The 15,892-nt window shown below is 40.2% G+C and overlaps 1 protein-coding gene across 3 annotated transcripts in view; it reads right to left on the bottom strand.

Annotated features, from left to right (window-relative positions):
• Positions 1 to 267: 267 nt before the first annotated feature.
• Positions 268 to 15,892, bottom strand: part of IKZF1 (IKAROS family zinc finger 1) — a 69,066-nt gene continuing 53,441 nt past the window's right edge. For all 3 annotated transcript variants that reach the window (XM_086740420.1, XM_086740419.1, XM_086740418.1), the window contains 3 exons: positions 13,293 to 13,418; positions 8,906 to 9,040; positions 268 to 4,338 (listed from right to left, as the gene is read on the bottom strand). In XM_086740420.1, the coding sequence (XP_086596546.1) occupies positions 3,632 to 4,338; positions 8,906 to 9,040; positions 13,293 to 13,418 (968 nt within the window). In that variant the 3' untranslated portion in view covers positions 268 to 3,631. The remainder of the gene's footprint in view (positions 4,339 to 8,905; positions 9,041 to 13,292; positions 13,419 to 15,892) is intronic.

Below are 15,892 nucleotides of genomic sequence, written 5' to 3'. Positions count from 1 at the left end.
ACCCCCCCCCCCCCACAGTATCACCACCTCACGCACGCAGGGCCTCCAGCGGTACCGAACAACGTCGTCACCCACTCGCAGAGTGACAGAAATGTTCTGGGTTTGGGTTTGGTTTTTTAACCATGTTCTTTTGTCTTAAAAGATACATCTCACTTTGCAGACATAATTTAATAACATTTCCGATTTTTATGAAATTTGCTTTTTTCTTAAATACAATGTTCTCAAAGAAAAATGAAGTTACAATATAAAATCACAGAAAAAAAAAAGTATGTAAATACAACTTTTCTATTAGAAAAGGCAGTGTCTGGGGAAGGGCTGGGAAGCGGTTATTTTTTACTTTTTTAAAAAACAGATAAAAACTTAAAGCCATTCACCATATTTACTCATTTTAGGGTTCAGCTAAACCATATCAGGGTATTGCACCATAGCAAAAAAAGAGAAAAAGGGAGATGATTACACTAGACTAGTTTTCTGAGGGCACAGTTTGTTTTGATGTACACTCACAACATCCTATTTTCATGCCATCCTTGCATATGTTCATAAAGAAAATTATTGAAACACTTGTTTCTTAACAAATTGAAGATGACTTTGTGCAAAAAAAGAAAAAAAAACACCGAAAAAAGCAAATCTAAAAAAAAAGTCCCTTTGTGAACAGAGAAGCAGTTTGCTCCTGCCTTTAGTCTATGCCCTCTGTGTCTTAATACACTTACTTATACCACTGTACTGTTTAATATACAACATCAACATATTCTGTTATAGTATAAATAAAAGTCCAGACCCAAGAAACAAACCCACTGTGCTTACAGTGCATCATCATGTCATATGAACCATTTTAGATATATATATACACACATACATATGTATATAAAATATTAATGACACAAAAACCACAGATAGGGCATGTGCATGTCGACAAGAAAAGCGACACAGAAACTCAGACACGTGCACGTGTGCACAGCGATGTTGCAAAGGCAGTGAACCTACCCAGTAATGGGAAATCACATTTGAAAGCTAAGTTCAAAGCAGTCTTAAACTCCACTGGAGCTATGCTTGTTTAGACAGTTAACGAACGTGGCTTTATTTATGTTGGATTTTAGTAAAAAGCAAAGAAACAAAAGCACCTGAGCAAACTTCTGTCCCCCTCCTCTTGATAGCTTGGGGTGTCTTAAAATGAAGGGTTAAAAAAAATTCTGGCATGGGGTAATAGAGTGGCCTAAATCTAAGAACAGTAGGGAAGAGGTGTAAGAGCAATAAAAGCAGACCGTTTCTGTACAGCCAGCATCTGACTTCGCACAGGACATTGCAGCAGGGCTGGGAAATTACTTTGACGCTCCTTCGTTGGCATCAATCAAAAGTGGAGAGGGGTAAGAACAGCTGAGTGTATCCCTACCAGCTGTGAAAAAAAATGAACCCATTTCAATTTTATTAAAAAAAAGGAAAAAAAAAAGAGGAAACTCATCACTGTAGGATCCCCCTCTTAAAGGTCCACTTCAGGTCATTCCTATACAAAATATTTGGTAATGCCTCATTGCCAGGTACAGCCTGTCTCGAAGCTGAAGGCATAGCAGGCATTGGTGACAAAACCATAGCTGGGGCGTGATGTGGCTGATGATTCCTTGTGCCCACCCCCTGCACGGTGCCTAGGGCTGGAAGGTGAGAACAATAATGTTTCTTCAGGCAACTGAGTTACAATTCGGGAGTAGAGGGGATCGCCTTTGGGCCTGTATTTGTAATTCGTAATTTGATCGGTATCTTTCCTCCAACTTCAGGGTTGTTGCTCCTGACTTACACCTGCAAAAGTGAAAGCAGAAGAAGGAACCCTGCGTGCCTGTAATAGTACGTACATATAGGAAATGTATATCAAATATAGCTACACATGTCAGGCCAAATGGGCCTAGGTCCCAGTGTTTATCTTTCCATCAAATTTCTTTTGTAATAAATACATGTGCTTGCCTGCACTTGTGAATGGAGAACGTGTAACTGGATGACAAGACTGCCAGTCTTGTCGGCTATATGATTGTGTTTATTGCAGAAGAGCCATTTCTTATGCAGAGTGCAAGTGTTTATACATTAAGTTAATAAGATGGGCTATTTTTGCAAATGTTGCCCAGGAGGTATTGCAGCACCGATGACAGATTTTTATGCAGCTACAAAAATTTCTTTTTTGCCCAGTCTTGAAATATAAGCGTGTTCAGGGAAGAGCAACTTAAGAAGAAGGTTTTAAAAAAACCCTAATATCAGCTGTGTTTGGGGTTGAAATCTATTCGTCATAGAAGTTTTTCTTCTCACTGAAATTACAGTTTCTGCAGCAGAACCCACCATGGAGTAAGCGCTTGGTGGACTTTACTGCGCTCTGCAAGGTCCTGCAGTCGCTGGTCTCCATTCAGCAAACTTTTTTTTTAACCTTAAGCTTAGTTCTGCTGAAGTGAAAGTAACTTAAAGCACACGGTGAAAGGATTTATTGAATAGGAAGGCAGGGTTCTCAGCACCTTTGCGGGGCTTGGTCCCTCGTTAAACAGCAAGTGCCAGGAAAAAGGAAGAAGGCTACACACTTTAACTGGCTGGTTTAATTCAGATCAGTGCTTTGAAATAATTAAGTGCAACACTTACGAGTAGAGCCACAAGAGGACATCTTCTGTGCAAGCAAAATGGGATTTTTTTTTTTTTTTCATATTTAAGAGAGAGACGTTTGGAAAATTTTCCAGGCAGTTTAAAAAGATTAAAAATGTGCATAAGGAGACTTTCCCACAGGTATTTCTAGCTAGTGCTTTTCTGAACTGTACACCATACTTTTCTAAATAACTAAAACTCAAAAAAGAAAGAAAAATTAAATACATTGTAACTTGTTTACGCAGAGAGAGCAGGGATTGCTTAACAAAATCTGGGTGTTTATTGGATAGGGAGAGAAAACATTTATTTAAAGAAGAGCCAACAATACCCTTTTTCTATACATTAAATGCAATTCATACTTCACAGAGTATATTACAAGCGTGTTCCTTCTGTCTTTCACATACCTGCTCGCCTGCCTAGCGACACAAGCAAGGCATGCCGTGATGTCAATACCAGCAGCATCCTTGCTGGTGGAAATATTCTACTTTTTACCACCAAAGCAATTCAGAACCCTCTGGTTGGAGGTCCTGTCCCACCCCAGCTGTCTGTGAAGTCATCTGAGATGGGCCCCTCCATCTTTAGTTGAGTTTAGTCTTCCCAAAAGAGTCAAATAATAGCAGGAAGTCAAAAGACATACCCTAGGCTCAGGGTGTTGAGAGAGAAAGCTTGGCCACGCCTGTTTCATCCTCATCCGCGTTGTGCATCCTGCATGTGGCTAACAGTTTTGGCAAGGGAGATTTGCAAGAAGCATCAGTTAAGGGAAGGGCTTTCAGCTATGTGACTACAAAAGCTCCTAGTTACATTACTAAAGGTTTTGGTGATCAAACATTTTCAGTAAAAACTTTAGTACTCATTTTAGAAAACTGAGTTGCAATGCATGCTACCAAAAGGAAAATCTTTTCTTGTGGGAGAAGATAACTGAACTTTTGATTCTCTCGTTACTTTTACTGTCCAGCTGACCTGTGCTTTGTGGCTGTCGTGGCTCGTGCAGCTCCAAGAACAGATCTCTGCTGAAGGAGTTTTAACTCATGTGGAAACGGTGCTCCCCTCGAGTTATGTGGGAAGAGAATTCATACCTGTCCTGGCTATGGTAGCCACACATGTTGCATTCAAAAGGATCACGGAACCCGTGGCAGCCCATATGGATCGTATACATCACGTGATCCAAGAAGAGGACTCGACAGTGTTCGCACTTGTAAACTTTCACTTGCTCCCCATTGCTGCTGATCACTTTGAAAGCATCCTGGGAATTGTCAGTACCTGCCCTCAAGACATCATATTGCCGGTTCTCTTCTTTTATAGAGATGCCATTTCTTGCGTGGGGACCTATGTGGTTTGTCAGGTAAATTAAACCACTGCGTTCCTCGTTATTGCTCTCTGTGTCTGTGGAGTCTTGGCAGCTGTTGCTGGGGGAAGCATCCCGTTCTGAGGAGACAGATTTGGCTTTGGAAAGCAGCAACAAGTTTTCCACGGCGCTGTCCTGAGCTGTATGGTTGGAACGAGCCTGATTGTCCCCGAGAGGCTTGTGGAGCTGATACATGGGGCTGATGACGGGCACCACCTCAGAACCACCTGGTGGTGTCTGGACAAGGGGACGCAAGGACTCTGCCCCCAGGTAGCTGATGGCGTTATTAATGGCCTGGTCTATAACATGCGTCTGCATTATCTCATTCTCCTTCTCATAGTTGGTGGTGGCATCATACGGAAGATCGGGCAGACATTTTTCACCTGCAGTGAAAAACAGTCAGGAGTTAGAGGGCTGATTTCTACATAATTAAGGAACCGAACATCATGGGTTAATAAAACAGCAATATGGAAGAAAAAAGTTGATCAAATCTACCTCTGAAATTCACCTGAGGTATTCATAGATCTCTAATATAGCTGGTCAGAAAAACAGTTGGTTGGTGTTTTTTTTTTTTAACCTGTGAAATAATTTGAGGTCTTTGGAAAAGCAAATTGATGGAAACAGATTCTGGAAATAATTACATGGAGACTTGTGGGAGCTATGGATCAAGTGCTTTATCCTCTCTCTCTCTCCTTTCTAACGGCCTCAGTGAGCTGAGGCATGCCTTTGTGGTTAGTGAAGACAGTGTACCAGTGCACAGTTACAGTAAGCCTGGCCTTCGTGCTTCAGAGCATGAAGCACATTATCAATATTTTTTTCCTAAAATATTACAATGTTAGACTGGAAATTGTATGTTTTAGTTTTAGACCTTCAGTTTCTTACAAATAACCCACACTGGCAGTATGGTCATGTGTCATTTCAGAGAAAATCAACAAAAAACTTAACTTTTTATATTGCCACTTCCCCCCACACCTTGTTTTTTAAATAAGACATAAGATAGACACATTACCAGAAGCTACTCATGTTCCTACAAATTTTGTGTCAAAACGTTATCATCTACAGGAGCAGCCAAGAATCATGGAAAAAAAATGAAGTGCACTTGTAGTTGGAATATACTTTTCCTACGAGGTAAAAACCAAGATTACTTGGTACTTGAAATGTCAACTCTTGATTTGAGATGCCAAAAGTAAGGGAGGGACTCTTTTTTTTTTTTTTTTTTTTTAAATCAGATTGACTGCACTAATGTATCTCTAGTATACCTAGTTCAATATAGCTGTATTGAATGGAGTTTCACTACAGTTTCTCAAAATTCCTGGACAGATAGGACTAAGCAAAACATAGAAGGTAAAACCTGGGAGTGGGAGAAACTCTTTAAAAGCACAGATGCTGATTTTATGAATCTGAACAGTGTTCTCAAACAGCGTAAACCATCAGTGTTACTATCAGGCTCCTAATAAATCTGTGCAAATGCAAAGGGGTAAAAAATTCCCATAGGTTCCTACAGACTACCAGTAACACAGTGTTTACAGTCTGGATGGATTTTCTAGCTCTGCAGATCTTGGGAAATTCATGAAAAGCCACAAATATCTCTGAGGTGCTGTCACCATTTTCTAGTCAGCATGACATTTGCTTATAGGCCTTGGAAAGTCCTAATTTGTCGCACAGAAATGCTAATAGGAGCATGGAAAATTTACCAGAAGATCTGCAAAGCAATTCATCAACAATTTCCCACTCACTTTCTACTCAAATTGACTATTCAAAGTCAGTGAAGAGCTCAGAAAACTTCTAGCATGACACTATTGCAATCACAGAGCTAAAGTGCAGAAAGTCCTGCTGTCTACATTTCCCACAAGATACGGTTTCATACCAGTTTGTCCATGCCTTCTGCAAGCAGAGAAAGAAACACTGAGCATTGCGTAAGTTCCTACAAGGCATGTAGGGTACAGACACCTTCAAGCTGCAAGGTTCGACTTCCTCTTGTTTCCTTTCCCTATTATTCTGCCAGTTTGAGCACTCCTCTACTGAGGTGCATTCTTTTTTAGTCCAGATTTCTAATGCTACAGTTTTCAGACAGAGTTTGAGGCTTAAGATTCAAAATAAGGGGTGTGGAAGACTTTTGAAATAAATATAGAAAAACTCTTCTTTGAATGCATACCCTTGACTCAAGGAGCTAAAAATGAGGTCAAAATTGTTTATATTCCATGGGCACTGTATACCACTGAAAAGTGGGACTGGTCTTCATTATACACAAAATTTTGGGCATCCAGAAGGCATGATTTTAATAGCTGTTTCTTGGGTAGTATTTGCTTTATGTACCATAAGTAGTTGGTAGTTGGCCTGAGAGGATCAAGTGCTCATAAGAAAAATTTGTTTCCAAGCAGAGTGTCTGAAACAGACCCAAACTTGAGGTAGGCAGGTATCATTTCTATATCTGGGCAATGCAGATAATACTTGCACTCATTAAAAATAATAGCTCATTTCTGTGGTTATTAGAGCAGAAGTAAATTAAACTGCTAATGGCTTTGATGCACTTCAAGCTTTGCACTGCTCAGGGTTCTGCAGTAGGTATCTAAATAGTAAAAAGGAACTCAGTGCATGTGGGCACTTGTTTTTCTTTTTTTTTTGGTTTGTATTTTAACCCCTCTCTTTGATACCTATTGTTTTAACATAATAAATATATGTCAACCTTGTCTGCAGTTCTCACTCTCTAGTTTGGATGGCCCAGTTCTGCTTTTGGATCTGGGAGCTATTCCAGTTTGGAATACAGAGAGAATTTTACAGATAACTGGCTTAATTTGGTGAACAATCTGACTTTTGAAAGGTAATGAATTTAGCCTTGAGAAAAACGAGTGAAGCAGCAGACAGTCTTTCCCTTATGTGAAGGATGTCATTTGCTCCTTCTCCCTGGCATTCAGCACAGGGATTGGGATGACACGGTAATCTACAGGAGCAATAACCATGTTTTATTACCCCAAATCTCTCCTGACCAGCCAGCCCAACCTTGTGTTAATCAGGAATGTACCTATTACATGAAGCAGCAGGTGAGGATTGGAAAGGAAAGGATTTGAGGGCGTTTTCTTGTCAGAAAAGTTCATCCTTTTGAAGGTTAGCAAATTTCCATAAATATCTGCTGTCAGTAGGTTGTCTTCCTACACCACACCCTGAATAACTAACTGACAGGAAACTCTGTCCTCCTGAAACTTGTAGTTAAACTGGCTGTCTTTACTATTTCTCAGGGTAGAGAGAAAAGAAGAACAAAAAAGCTAGTCCACACCCATGGATACATCGCATATAGGATACTCACTAGCACCTTTTAAATGTTAACATTTATGGTCTTCCTGGACCTTTCATAGAATCAGTATTTTGCCTAATGCAATCAGTTACTACAGTGTCTAAATGTATCATGTTTGCCTCACATAGTTGATATATTTTTGCTAACTACCTCTATTACAACTTTTGTCCTTTTATAAGCATAATCATTTCTTATCCTTTACTACCTCTTGATTGGGTGCCTTTGGACTTGAAGACAATCTTGGACTTTCTGGTACCTAAAGAGGGCCTACAAAAAAAACTGGAGAGGGACTTTTGACAAGGGCATGTAGTGATAGGACAAGGGGAAATGGCTTTAAACTGGGAGAGGCTATTATTTAGATTAGGAAGAAATTCTTTACTGTGGGGATGGTGAGGGACTGGAACAAGCTGCCCAGGGGAGTTATGGATGCTCCATGCCAGGAAGTGTTCAAGGCCAGGCTGGATGAGGCTTTGAGTGACCTAGTTTGTGGAAGGTGTCCCTGCCCATGGCAGGGGGTTTGGAACTAGATGGTCTTTAAGGTCCCTTCCAACCCAAACCATTCCGTGATTCATTTCAAACCTTTTGCTGCACCTCCTGATGTAGCTAAAATTCCCCTTTCCTTGTCTTAGAAATACTAACTTTCCTTTCATGCTTGGGTCCTCACTGAAGAAGGTATATTTGGAATTTCTGTCCCATAAACTGGTATGTTTTTGGCCTTGACTTTTGACTGAAGACCACCTTAAGGTGTGGGGTTTTTCCAAAGGCTTCCATTTTCTCTGACTGTCTCCTATTGAATAATATTAAAAATGAATGTGCAGAGAATTATAGCAGAATCTAACTAGATAAGAGTATATGCTGTCCTCTGATTGCCCATGTTTTTATGCATTTAAGACTAACTGCACAGCTGACAAAATATTGTCTTTGGGTTTCACTATTACAAAACTGATGTAACCACAACTTGGTACAGGCTTACCAAAGAGAACAATATAGGTGTAGCCTCTATTTTTATAAGTGTAGCCTCCATTTTTTCATTGTTAAGATAAAAACTACTAGGTGCAAATGAGCATGAAGTTTTTGCAACACTTATACAATTTACTCAAATATCTTTTCATTTAGGTATTATTCTCAGGCCTAGGCTTATTTATTTCCATGATCATTTTGGGCTGTAAAAGCATAGAGAATGGATGAAGAATATTATCCAGCCTATGCTCAACTATTCACAAATGTTTTCTCAAACACCAATATGCCCACATCTGGTTGTCATCCAATAAGTTAATAAAATAACCCTGAAAGCGTGGTCAAATGCTTTCCCAATAAGAAACTTCTATTCCTATCTTCAGGTTCTTACGGCAACTTCAAGAGCCTGTCCAGATACTGTAATGATCTGGTTCATAGGCATTTAAAAACAGACAGGAAAAAGACTTAAAATCAATCTCCAGATGTGGAAAATTAATCTTACAGAAATTTACACTGCAGAAGTTTGGGTTTGTTTCTCATTTTTTTCCCCAACACATTGCTGTATCTGCTTCTATAGAGATAGATATTGGTAATTTAGTAAAACAAGTAAAATCATAAAGCAAAAGTAAAAATCCTGTGAGATGCTTTTTGGGTTTTGTTTTGTTTTATTTTTTAGGAGACAGCAAACGTTTAACTCTTACCAACAAATTTCTGAGGCATAGAGCTCTTACGTTTGGCGACGTTACTTGCTAGTCTATCCAGCACGAGGGATCTTTCTGACCCTATCTTGCACAGGTCTTCAGCCATTTCACTCTGGTTAGTTTCCTCTTTTATGACTGAAATCAAATGACATCAGAAGGGTTAGGCACACTTGTTCCATTTTAATGGAACTACTGTCTTCAGCTAATGTCTTTTAGCTCCCAACTAGCTGGAAGGAGGACCTCATCACTGCAGACACAGGACGATGCTGACTCTTGGCAACGAAGTCCCTCATGCTGATTAATCTATGTACGTGTTCATGTTTCCCTCATTTAGGATACAAAAATGAGATTGCATCTGCCTGTATGTAATGTAATCACTCCACCCTTGTTCTACAGCCACGCTGTGTTTCTGTGAATAAATTACATCCTAACATTATACTGGACATGAAGCAGTTCATCTTTTCACCCTCCCGCTGTCACCCACTACACGTCCCCCTGCATCTCTCCCAGGGGAACCACCTGTATGATCATTGCTTCTTTAGCAGGAACAATGGACAAACTTCTCAACTCCAGCAGTGGAAGATATATTTGCAAGCTATACCAGCCCTTCTCCCCTAGTAAATATTGCTATGCTTCCTCAATGCAATTTTAGACTTTAAAGGGCAATTTAACCTAAGTTGTTAAAGTCACATCTCTAAGGGAGCACTGATTTCCAACACTCAGACATGTTTCCCAACCTCGTACTGCTGCTGAGACACTGTAGAATTAGAAAGGGGCTTAACTGTGAGGCTTTAGGAAAGGGAGACTATTTCACTTTCACTGCCTTTCACTTCAGTACTTTCCTGCAGAAACAGAAGGGATGTATGAAAATGCACTGTCAAAACAATGACTATGAAAAATGAATGGAAAGGTATTTCTGACTTCCAACATCTAAAGGAAAAGTGAGATACAGCAAGATCACAGAACAACTGCTTTTTGTTTTTTCTTTTCTTTTTTTTTTCGCAAGGTGGGTCAGAGACAGGAGAGAAAGGGGTTAGTTATTCCTTTACTTGCTACTAGGAGATGGATATTTTTCCTGAACTTGTGCGTTGCTATTAAAGCAAGTAGCAAAATACTATTTTTAGACTTTGATTCTGCAAGCTATTTCAATTAGGTGCACCACTCCGTTACATTTTGCCTTCTGTGCCTGCTGAGAATTTGTTCTATCACTGGATTTACTGGTTCACAGAACCCATTACTCTGGTATCTGGCTGTTTCTCAGTTCTTGAGAACACACCATTCCTGTGCAATATACCACTGTCATAAAAGGATGTTTGTGAAAGTTTCATTATTCCAGCAAGACATGAAATCAGGGTTTGGTGGATAACTGGAAAGAGAGGTGAAATGTCCTAGACAACAACACCCTGCAACACCAAGCAGATGAGTATCCAACTGGTTCCTGAGTCCCTGCTGCAGCAGCACATACTCAGTGATGGTGACAGTGGCAGTGACAGTGACAGGGAGTCTCATGGAATTATGCCCCAGCCCCGTAAGATGCTAAAGACTGTGACCAATGCAAGATATGAGCAGAATTATGTCATGAAGATGCGGGATAGTGAAGGGCGTTGAAGGTATCTAGTCATCACTGAACAAGTACACACCAGCAAGCATCTTGTGCTGGCTAAGGCTTCCAGGCACCACTTCAAGAAGTGACTTATAGAGAAAGTTTTAAAGCAGCCCATTCAACAGGGAAACAAAAGACTGAATTTTTTAATTAGAAGTTGAAATTAATATTGCAAGTTTTAAAACTGCTATTAAAAAAACTCCTCAAAATTGGCCAAATTGAATTATGCATTAATTTCCAGCTTTTGCAACTGACACCTTCTGAAATTTGCCACCACCTTGATAACTATTTTTCTGTAACTTGATATCTGTGAACTGAAAAGAAAAAATTATCTTTCCAAATAAAAATCTACAAGTGACAGAAGAAATTATGATTGATCCTTTTTAAACTTCATAAACTATTTCTATTGTTATTTTATATAGACCTGGTAAGACTTCAGCACACTTCCACTCAACTCAAATGCAAACCTCTAATTAATATCTGTAAGAGAAGAACTTTACATGGACAGTGAGATTCTAGTCCTCTAAAATAGGAATTTTTCCATTAAATACAGCAGGTTCCTAATTTCATTCTGAATCTCCTTCTCTTAAAGAAAGCAAACAAAAGTTAAAATATAAATACAATCTTTTGTTCCACTCCTTACTCTTCTTTGTTGGATCTTTCCCTTATTTAAGTACTTTCCCAATTATATTTTTTAGAGTTACAAGCTGATGGAAAGCTTTTACCAGTTTAGGTCCTTTCAACTGACATTTTTTTCCTGTGTATACAGCACAAAGTATTTTTTAAATGCTGTAAAAAACAATCCTACTGTAGCAGAATATCAAAATAGATGCCCTAGCAGATTTTTGTACCAATTTATTTTTAATTTGGGAGGAAAAAAAGGGCCTGAATTATGACTCTAGTAGCTCCGTATCACACATGAAATATAAGAACAGTGGTTGTATAACTACTTGCTTTTCTAGATACAATGTAGAATTCACTAAAAATCTGAGGACACTCTCTCATTCCTAATGGTTTCATTGTGTATTTTCATCTTTGAAAGTATAAGGGAAATAAATAATGTAAACATGGCAAAATGGTATGTTTGCAATGAAGTAGAATAGATTGTTTAGAATGCAAAATATTAGGAAAAATGCAGGAAAGTTTTATTTTTTAGAAATATTAAGGAATTTATTTATTATCTGAGTACTAACTTCTTTTATTTTTAAGAGTGCATTTTTTTGGCAGGATACAAAGTCTAAACCCAGAAGCTATTCCTTTAATTTTTTTTTTCGAATTTGCAGAAGCACTCCCATTATGTCAAACACAGATTTATATGATACTTTCAGTATACGCAAGGAACAAGTAATTCTTCCAGGCATTCATGAATTGCCCAAGTTATCACCCCACTGAGATGTGGGGTTTATGATTCCTTACACCAGTTTCATCTGGATGTTTTTGCTTACTAAGGCTTTAGTAGTAGTTCAGCTGCTCATTCACACAGATTTTCATGTTCGGCATGCAGGCATTCAAATCCATGTGCCAGACATTGAAAATTAGAATCCCAAGATGGAATATTTGCTTCTAAATCCTATCAGCTCTTTCAGAAATAAGTATTGCTGCCTACAGTATATTATGTTGAGTTTTCTATTTATACATTCTCCAGCCCCTCAATAAAATTAGACAGGGCGCTGCTCTAACATGCTGTCTGCCAGAAGCATCTCAGCTGTTTTCACTGCTATCATTATGTGCATACACTTTACATTATTTGATAGCATGTAAAAACACATTCAGATTCTGTCCCAATATAAAATATTAAATGAGGCATCATTGCAAATAGGTCAGAGAGAATCTTCCGTTTTTGTCATTTGACAAACCAAATAACACATACTGACCAGATAAAAAAGTTATGTAAGAAACGCAACTTACTGGATGGGCTTAAATGCCACCACAGAAACTGGATCTTACATCCTCTATCTGAAACTGCATATGCAAGGAGAGTTTGTACAGCTATTTACTGCAATCAGTTCCATATAGATCTTTAGGATCTTTGTTAATAAAAAAATCCAAACCCAAATATCTGCTTGCTCTATTTCTGGGCATGGTTTTAGATTTTATATTCTCCAAGAAAAGGACTTTACCTTCATCATAAGACTCAGAGACAGTCTCTCTGAGAAGCACAACAGCTCTGCATCTCCCCCCAGTTTTCTTTTAAAGGGGAGGCTGGGAAGGCTATCAACAAGGTATTAGCCTTTCTGGACTGCCTCAGTCAAACTGGCTTGATGTCCTCTGGCTTGGAAGAGTGACATCAAAGACAGATGGCTCATCCTTGTTAGGTGAGTTGGTCCTAGTGGTCAAGTAAGGCCCTTAATCTGTGCCTAGGGAGGGCGGGAGATGTGCAATGCAGAAGATCCTGCAGCCCTACCTAGAACACTCACATTAAGTCTTTATTAAGAATACATCCACAAGAGTATTGCAATATAGGACTCCAAGCAAAAGGGAAAGGTGGTGAGATGATGTAGTCATACTGTCTCAAGACAGCGAACGGAAATTTTCCAGGTCTTGCAAGTGTTTTGCTACATGTCTGAGTTTTACTTTGGCTTTTGTTTGAGCTAAACAAAAGGCGACCACAGCCAAATATTTATCAAATATAGAATAAATCCAGATGCAATGCAATATGGAATGTGCGTGTGCTTCCCCAATGCAAAAGATGCCAAAAATGGTACTACTGTTCCTTCTGCACTCCTTTTTTTTTCTGTGTAGGTGACAGGACAGTGTTAATCTCCAAATGGAGATATTTATTACCTGAATAAAGGCTGCCTGAGATATTCATGGTTTGCAGGTAGTTATGACAGCGTTCTTTATGTTCTTCCAATGAGCTGCGCTGCTTATAGCTGCGACCACAGTATCCACACTTATGGGGCTTGCCAACTGCAGAAAACACAATTAATTGAGAGATTCAGATGAGGTATTCAACAGCATATTAATAATGGTAAGAAGAACAGAAAAAAAAAGCTCTTTCCAAAAATAAACCCATACTGTGGTGAACCAAAGAAAGATTTTGTCAATAAAAAAAAAAACAAACAACAAACTAATGGAAAACTAGTTGTATATCTTTACATCAAGAGGCCAGTTCCGTGGGTGCTGCAGGCTGATTTCAGATGATTCACATCAGATAAGGACTGCAACATTAAGTCTTCAAAAATAGCATCTCTACACATTAGAAAGTGAGACACCTTCAAAGGTCTGAGTGTAGTTGCCTAGCTCCCACAGAGACTGCCAACAGGCCAATTGGTGGTGTTGGTAGAGACATCTGCCCACGGCTGGATGTCAGTTCTGATGTAACCAGAACTGGCTCAACTCTTTTCAGACAATGTTAGATTTCACATGTTTTCTGCTTCTGGAAATTCAAGAAAAAGGCATGACAAATTTTTTTTCTGTATTACACCAATCCAGATGTAGCTAGTTCCACGAATTTTGCGGTAACAATATGGTTTCATCGACTTCCAGACCTGAATCTTCTGTCCTAGCATGATGTCGTGGTTTTGTTTAGTAGGGGGGGGCCTAAGGTGGTAGCTTCTGTAGGAAACTGCTAGAAGTCGCTCCCCTTTGTTCAGGGGACTTGGCCAGGCCTAGGGTGGACCCACTGCTGGCCAAGGCCGAGCCAATTGGTAGCAGAATGTCCCGTGATAACGCCTCTGCAATAACGTATTTAAGAATGGGAAAACAGGAAAAAAAGAGAGGAGAGAAGATGTGAAGAAGCTGAGCGGGGGCAGAGGCGCAGAGGGGGAGGCGCAGGCCTCATGGGCCTTGCAGGCCTCACCCTCTGGCCTCTCGCCAGGCAGCCGACTGGGCCCGACTCGGTCCAGCCCGGATGCAAGAAGTGGAGAGGAGATGAGAAGTGAATAAGATGTAAAAAGGATCCTGAGAGACACCTACCAGCCTGTTGTGAGGAACGGCTGCAGACACCAAGGTCAGTTCAGAAGGAGGGGGAGGAGTAATGCGGCTCCTGGCCAAGATTCCCCTGCAGCCTGTGGTGACGACCATGGTGGAGCAGGTTGTCCCCCTGCAGCCCATGGAGGTCCAGGGAGGAGCAGAGATCCACTTGGAGCCCGTGAAGGACCCCGTACCGGGGGAGGTGGATGCCTGAAAGCGGCTGTGGCCCGTGGAGGGCCCGCTGGGACAGCTGTTCTAGAGGGACTGAACTCTGTGGAAGAGATGATCCATGCCGGAGCAGTTCCACAAAGGACTGTGGCCTGTGGGAGGGACCCCACGATGGAGCAGGGGAGGAATGTGAGGAGTTCTTCCCCCGACCATGAAGCAGCGGCGTGAAACAACGTATGATGAACTGACTGCAACCCCCATTCCCTCTTCCCCCCTGTGCCGCTTGGGGGGGAAGGTAGTAGAGATAATGTTAAGCTTAGGAAAAGGGAGGGGTGGATGGAGGTTATCTTATTTTCTGTCTCATTATCCTGCTGTTTGTAATAATAAATGAATAGTTTTCCCCAAGTCGAGTCTGTTTTGCCCATGACGGTAACTTTAAGGATTTCTCCCTGTCCTTATCTCAAACCTCGAGGCGTTTTTCTTATATCATCTCCCCCTATTCTCTCGGAGGGTGGGGGGAGTGAGAGAGAGACTGCGTAGTCTGGTCCTAATCGGGGCTGAACTACGACACATGACAAGGCTGTCACCTTATATGTGATTTCACAATCTTAGATGGCTAGACAGCTTAATTTTTGAGTTTTATTTACAAATTTTCAGGTGAAAATCACACTCAGACATCCAAATTGTATATAATGTATTGATGTCAATTTGCCAATTACAGGAACTAATCACAATCTATAGTTTATGCATTGGCTCTTCAGCTACAGAATCCTCAGGATTTGCCAAAAGTCTCCAGGTGTAATTTTATATATATATGAAAAATTACATTTAAAATTGTGCAGCCATGAAAATCAGTAACAGTAAGGAAGAAGGAGGCAAAATAGTATTTTAAAAATGTGCTTTCCTGAATCAGGTCAGAACCTAACAGGAGAAGTGGAAACTATTTTTGACATCTGGAACCTACACTAGGGATCTTATTATCTAATGTATGTGCTAGAGAAGAATTTCCTTAGCTTTGTGCAACACAACAATGTCACTTCGAAAGCTCCTCTTCTGCTGCCCAGAACTTGGTCCGAAAGCCAACTTTTGCAAATTACCAGTGTCAGTTCCAGCAATGTGTTTTGGAGGTCTCCCATCCAAATGACAATTTGGATTTCCAGCTTAGCTTGGGAAACAGATGAGACAACACTCTGCTTTTAACAGCACTTTAAAGGTGCTAAATTGGTTTTGCTTCAGAGAAGGTATGTGACTATGGCTTCTGTCAAACAAGGAGAGGTTCATGGTAATGGAAAAGAGCAGCT

This window comes from Chlamydotis macqueenii, chromosome 2 (genome assembly GCF_036417535.1).
Source record: "Chlamydotis macqueenii isolate bChlMac1 chromosome 2, bChlMac1.mat, whole genome shotgun sequence".
Taxonomy (NCBI): domain Eukaryota; kingdom Metazoa; phylum Chordata; class Aves; order Otidiformes; family Otididae; genus Chlamydotis; species Chlamydotis macqueenii.
Note: the sequence above shows the minus strand (reverse complement) of the source record. Positions and strands in the feature narration are given on the sequence as shown.